Raw genomic sequence first — 5160 nt, 5'->3', positions numbered from 1 at the left:
TCAAGACTGTTGGAAGACCTTTTCCGGTGACAACCTCTTGAATCTCATCAAGAGAATGCCAAGAGTGTGCAAAGCAGTAATCAAAGCAAAAGGTGGCTACTTTGAAGAACCTAGAATATAAGACATATTTTCAGTTGTTTCACGCTATTTTAAGTATTTTATTCCACATGTTTTCATTCATAGTTTTGATGTCTTCAATGTGAATCTACAATTTTTAGAGTCATGAAAATAAAGAAAACTCTTTGAATGAGAAGGTGTGTCAAAACTTTTGGTCTGTACTGTATGTGTAAAAGGGGGGGAGGTGACAGAAATGGGGAAGGGGGGGATGTTACGTATATGGGGAAGGTGGATGTTACGTATGTGGAGAAGCAGGTGATGTTATTATGTGACACATAACCTTAAACTTAATTGGGGGGAGAGTCACAGAGACTGATTAATTTCTATTTATTGGGTGGCAGAGATTATAGTTAATGGGAGACACACTGCTGGCTGATTTATCACTTTATATTTAGAATGGAGCATGGCTAATAGTACATTAATGGTGGGGTACATATATGCATTCTGGGGCGCAATGTGGGGGTATTTTTTATTTAGGAGGCAAATATATGTATACAATATATGTGACCTTGCTATTTTCAGGGCTGCGGTGATCAGTGACGAGTCATAGCTGGAAGATGGTGACATGAAGGTCTGACCAGATGGAGAAGAAACATCAGAAAATTAATCAGATGAGATGTCAGCGGTAAGTCACTGGATGCAAATATTTCTTCTGTGCTGTATGTCTTGGAATTATGCTGCTATTTGTTAAATCCCTTAGGCCAAATTCTCACATTCGTGTGATATGTTCGTATGCTGCCAGATTATTTTATTGGACGTCACATGGACTCATAGAGTTTTATAGATCCAATAATATAATCAGGGTCATTTCTTAGAGAACTTGGGAATTGTCCCTAAAATGAGGGAAACTCATTAGGGCTTCATAACGGGATAGGGTCATTACAGCTGTAAATAAAGGAGTACTGAGGACAGATTTTGTTGCCCAGGAGAAGCAGAGTATGGGGTTTTTGTTTGTTTGTTTGTTTTTTTCAATAAATTCATGTTGAGGCTAATACCCCAATTTTTTTCTATTTCAGAGACATTGGTGAAGCTCCATGAACAGAAATGGAAGGCCATGGGTTTTATGTATTGAAGGGCATATAAATTGGTTTCCTGGACGATTAATTGTAGGGTTTTTTGGGTGACAAAAATTTTGAAAAAATCAAAGGAGGTAAAATTAGTGACGTCAACTTTTGTACCATAGGCTGCTGGAAACTGGGGAATTTGCAGGGAAAAGGACTGATCAGGATAGCTCTATGAAGAGGGGACTGCAGAACTTGGCCCTGCCACTGACGTTTCAGCAGTGACGACTGACTCTGCTACCATCAGGCTGTGGGATCCTGTGGAGAAAGCCGAGTTGTCACTGTTTCAAAACAGTTCTGCTTTAGAGGCAAATTCTGTATCTGTCCCGGAACTGCCGTAGCAAAGCAGCGTATACGCCTGCTCCATAGTAAGCATTCTGAGGGCCACTATTGTATTTTATATACTTGCCTAACATTAAAAGAATAAAACCTAAAAGCAAACCTAACACTAGTAAACCTAAACCTAATCTAACACTGGTATTTTTTTTGTTGTATTTTATTATTTTTCTTTTTTCATACTTTTGTTGTGTAAATTTTATAAAACCCAGAACACTAAACCCTAACCCAGCTATTAGTAAAGAAAGAAAAAAAAATCATAAGATAAAAAAAATTAAAAAAATAAAATTTAATCGTATTAGGGGGATAACACGGGGAATGGTGTTGGGGTGATGATCTGGGGGTGATGATCAGGAGATTGGGGTAGGGTTCATTGATTTGATCTTGAACTTGATTCTAACTTCACTGACAGGACAGCACTTGTATCCCTCTTATCTCCCAGAACAACTACAAGGAGAGAAGAGAGAGGCACAGGATCACCGTTATGTAACTGGTCTCGTTCGTGTTCTCCAGGTTCTCTGTTATTCCTGGTAGCTGAAATCCTGGAGATTTTGCAGCTCTGGGGGCACAATTTCCTTATTTCCTATTTCCTGAGTGACCGGCATTTTAATGCGCATTGGTGGTTGTTAAGGGGTTAAAGAAACATTAAAACATTGCATCAAACAGGGAACAGTGGCCAGGTCCGCACGCCTGGAAGTCAGTGGAAGTGCTACCTTAGGAAAGAACGACTGAATATTTCAGAAATCTAGAGACTGAAGGGAGATTTATATTGAGGTGTTAATCCCTGGCTGAGATTTTAGTGAAAAAACACAATCATAGGGGAAATGTATCCAAATTATTGGAAGGAAGAGTAAAGCAGTGACCCATAGTGACCAGGAGTTCAGCCCTGATGTGAATAAAAGTTAATACATTACACCCTGTTCTCTTTAAGGGTAAATAGAAAAAAATACTTATACATAAGATATAAATTGAAACTATTACTAGCACATGATGGTGAATTGTCCTGTTTATTGCTCGTAAAAGTCCTCTTAGGTTCCTCTATGCCACTAGTGGTTGTAGTAGGAGATCCACCTAGGGCAGAAGATGACAAGTTGCCATTGTTTTTATGTTGTGTTTATCCATCGGCACTCAGGAGAGGAAAAACCCCCTGTGGGGGAAACCTCTAGGGAACCATGGCCTATGGATAACTGTCCTTCCCTGGGGGCACAAGGCAACATGCCATCTAGAAGTTCTGGTCCACGGTCATTTTACTGACTCCTGGTAGGATTTTCATGGTCTTCATCTTCTTCTTGTATTTGGACACTGCAGAGCACCAGAATGTAGCAACACCCCCAGCCTTCAATAGGAAGGAGTGGATATGGCTGCATGTTACACTGCAGGTCACGGCCCTCAGGACACTCCTAGTGTTGATTGATTAGGAGCCAGGACTGACAAGTAGTCAGGAGTGCACTCTAAGACTCGTTGGCTCTTTCTGGTGCATATCATTTCCATTAGAAGCTCTGCTGGGGCATGTCTTCAGAGCTCTTTATTTCCACCATCTTATCCTCCTCCAGATTCTGTGGTAGGCGACCTTCACAAAAAGAGATACTAGGTTAGAAATAACTTTTACATATTAATGGGACACATGAAATGGGATTATCTTAATGGGAAAACACCTCCAGGTTTGGCCCTATGGGCAATCAGCAAACTGTAAGCAACACTAAAGGGTGCTTTACACGCTGCAACATCGCTAGCGATTGCTAGCAATGTCGCGAGCGTTAGCACCTGCCCCCGTCGCTCGTGCGACATTTGTTGATCGCTGCCGTAGCAAAAATTATTGCTACGTCAGCGTCACACGCACATACCTTGCAGCGACGTCGCTGTGACCGCCGAACAATCCCTCCCTCACGGGGGACGTGCATTCGGCGTCATAGCGACGTCACTGCGGCGTCACTAAGCGGCTGGCCAATAGAAGCGGAGGGGCGGAGATGAGCGGCACATAACCTACCACCAACCTCCTTCCTTCCGCATTGCTGGTGGATACAGGTAAGGAGTTGTTTGTCATTCCTGCGGTGTCACACATAGCGATGTGTGATGCCGCAGGAATGACAAACAACCTCGTTACTCACCTGACAACGATATTTGGTGTTTGGACGATCTCTCCAAAACCAACGATTTTAACCACTTTTGCAATCGTTGAAGGTCGCTCGTACGTGTTACACGCTGCGATGTCGCTAACGACGCCGGATGTGTATCACAAACACCGTGACCCCAACGATAAATCATTAGCGATATCGCACCATGTAAAGCCCCCTTAAGAGTTTTCCTCACTACACTGTGCTAACTGATTCTCATGGGACAAGATGGGGTTTCATGACCCCTATCCCAGTCCCATTTACAATGACTCACCTGTGATGGGGTGTTTTAGGTCTCCGATTAGGTGTTTTAGCTTTCTGCATCTGCTTTACAACCTTCCATCCATCATCAGCAAATGTGAATCCACAGAAAAGATTTTGATTTTTTTTAGCCATTCGTGGTTTAGTGGCTTCGGAGAAAGAAAGGACATCTTTCATTGCATCTGATGTCATCCCTGGTGGCTGTGGACAAAATTTTCAAGAATCAGTGTTTATAAAGAAGTCACACAATAGAGATGTTCTGCTTTCACCATCTTCTCGGGGTCATATACTTACAGGTGGTAAGTGGAATGGTGGAGATGCTTTGCCGCCCTCTGTTTCTGTCCAGTTGATCTCCGTAAAGAATGGATGATCTTTAATGTTGTCCACGAATTTCTGCCGACTCTTTGGTGACTTATCCAAGAGCTGGGAACATACAATGAAGACATTTATTCAGCCTTCAGTCGTTATCCTTTTTTATTGTTGTGTTTTTCATAGTATTCAAAAACTTTATTACTGAGTTGTGCCTTTATACTCACCCCCTTTATGACGGCTTTTACTTGGGGGTCCAGTTCTTTTGGGAAGACAGGATCATCATTGATCAGTGCCTTCTCGATGTTCTCCTCAATTTCATCTTCACTGAATGGATATCTGCCAGTAGCCATCTCATATATCACAACACCAGCAGAGAACCAGTCCACTGCTGTGTTGTATGGCTTCTCTAAAAGAATCTGTGAAGACATAAAGAAGACAATAAGAATATTGACCAGACAGCGGAACACATGGAGATGTCCAGTCTTGTATTGAGATAACTGAGGGACATGTAAATGATTCCTAACCTCAGGAGCCATATATTTAAGCGTCCCGGCCCATCCTGTTGTTTTTGCATTGCCAAAGATGTTCATCACGGCAAGACCAAAATCAGCAATCTTCAAGTGACCATTGTTGTCCAGTAAAATGTTGTCTGATTTTATATCTCTGGTAGAAAAAAAGATAATAACATATTTATTATATTAACCGGGCGGAAGACCCCATTGTGGCCTGAGATAAAAAGTGTCTACAGAGGGCATTAGGATGAGGGTATAAGACTATTCATACCAGGTCTACATAGAAGGTGTGCCGTACTTACCTGTGTATAATGCCTCTGCTGTGGAGAAACTGCAGCCCACAGATCAGCTCAGCTGCAATAAATCTGATGAGAAAAAAAGAAATCCATCAAAATCCAATATTTCATCCACTAAACTAAGAGAGTGATAATGACATAAAGCTGAATA

At 41.8% G+C, this 5160-nt stretch overlaps 1 protein-coding gene across 1 annotated transcript; it reads right to left on the bottom strand.

Moving 5' to 3' along the window:
* Positions 1-2519: 2519 nt before the first annotated feature.
* Positions 2520-4820, bottom strand: LOC142283596 (protein kinase C theta type-like). The gene is made up of 5 exons (XM_075333132.1): positions 4726-4820; positions 4426-4617; positions 4184-4312; positions 3903-4090; positions 2520-3084 (listed from the first exon to the last, which is right to left on the bottom strand). Exons 1-5 carry the CDS (start codon positions 4789-4791, stop codon positions 3054-3056), a joined length of 606 nt encoding a protein of 201 aa, XP_075189247.1. The 5' UTR covers positions 4792-4820; the 3' UTR covers positions 2520-3053.
* Between the last annotated feature and the right edge of the window lie 340 nt (positions 4821-5160).

This window comes from Anomaloglossus baeobatrachus, chromosome 2 (assembly GCF_048569485.1).
Source record: "Anomaloglossus baeobatrachus isolate aAnoBae1 chromosome 2, aAnoBae1.hap1, whole genome shotgun sequence".
In the NCBI taxonomy this organism is placed as follows: Eukaryota; Metazoa; Chordata; class Amphibia; order Anura; family Aromobatidae; genus Anomaloglossus; species Anomaloglossus baeobatrachus.
Note: the sequence above shows the minus strand (reverse complement) of the source record. Positions and strands in the feature narration are given on the sequence as shown.

What these genes read in the sequence shown, in the direction of transcription:
- LOC142283596 (XM_075333132.1), bottom strand. Translation starts at nt 4,791, where the DNA reads ATGAACATCTTTGGCAATGCAAAAACAACAGGATGGGCCGGGACGCTT. An exon ending in CACCATTCCACTTACCACCT is followed by an intron (nt 4,091 to 4,183) that starts GTAAGTATATGA and finishes TTTTGTCCACAG; the next exon opens with CCACCAGGGATGACATCAGA. An exon ending in CCTAAAACACCCCATCACAG is followed by an intron (nt 3,085 to 3,902) that starts GTGAGTCATTGT and finishes CTTTTTGTGAAG; the next exon opens with GTCGCCTACCACAGAATCTG.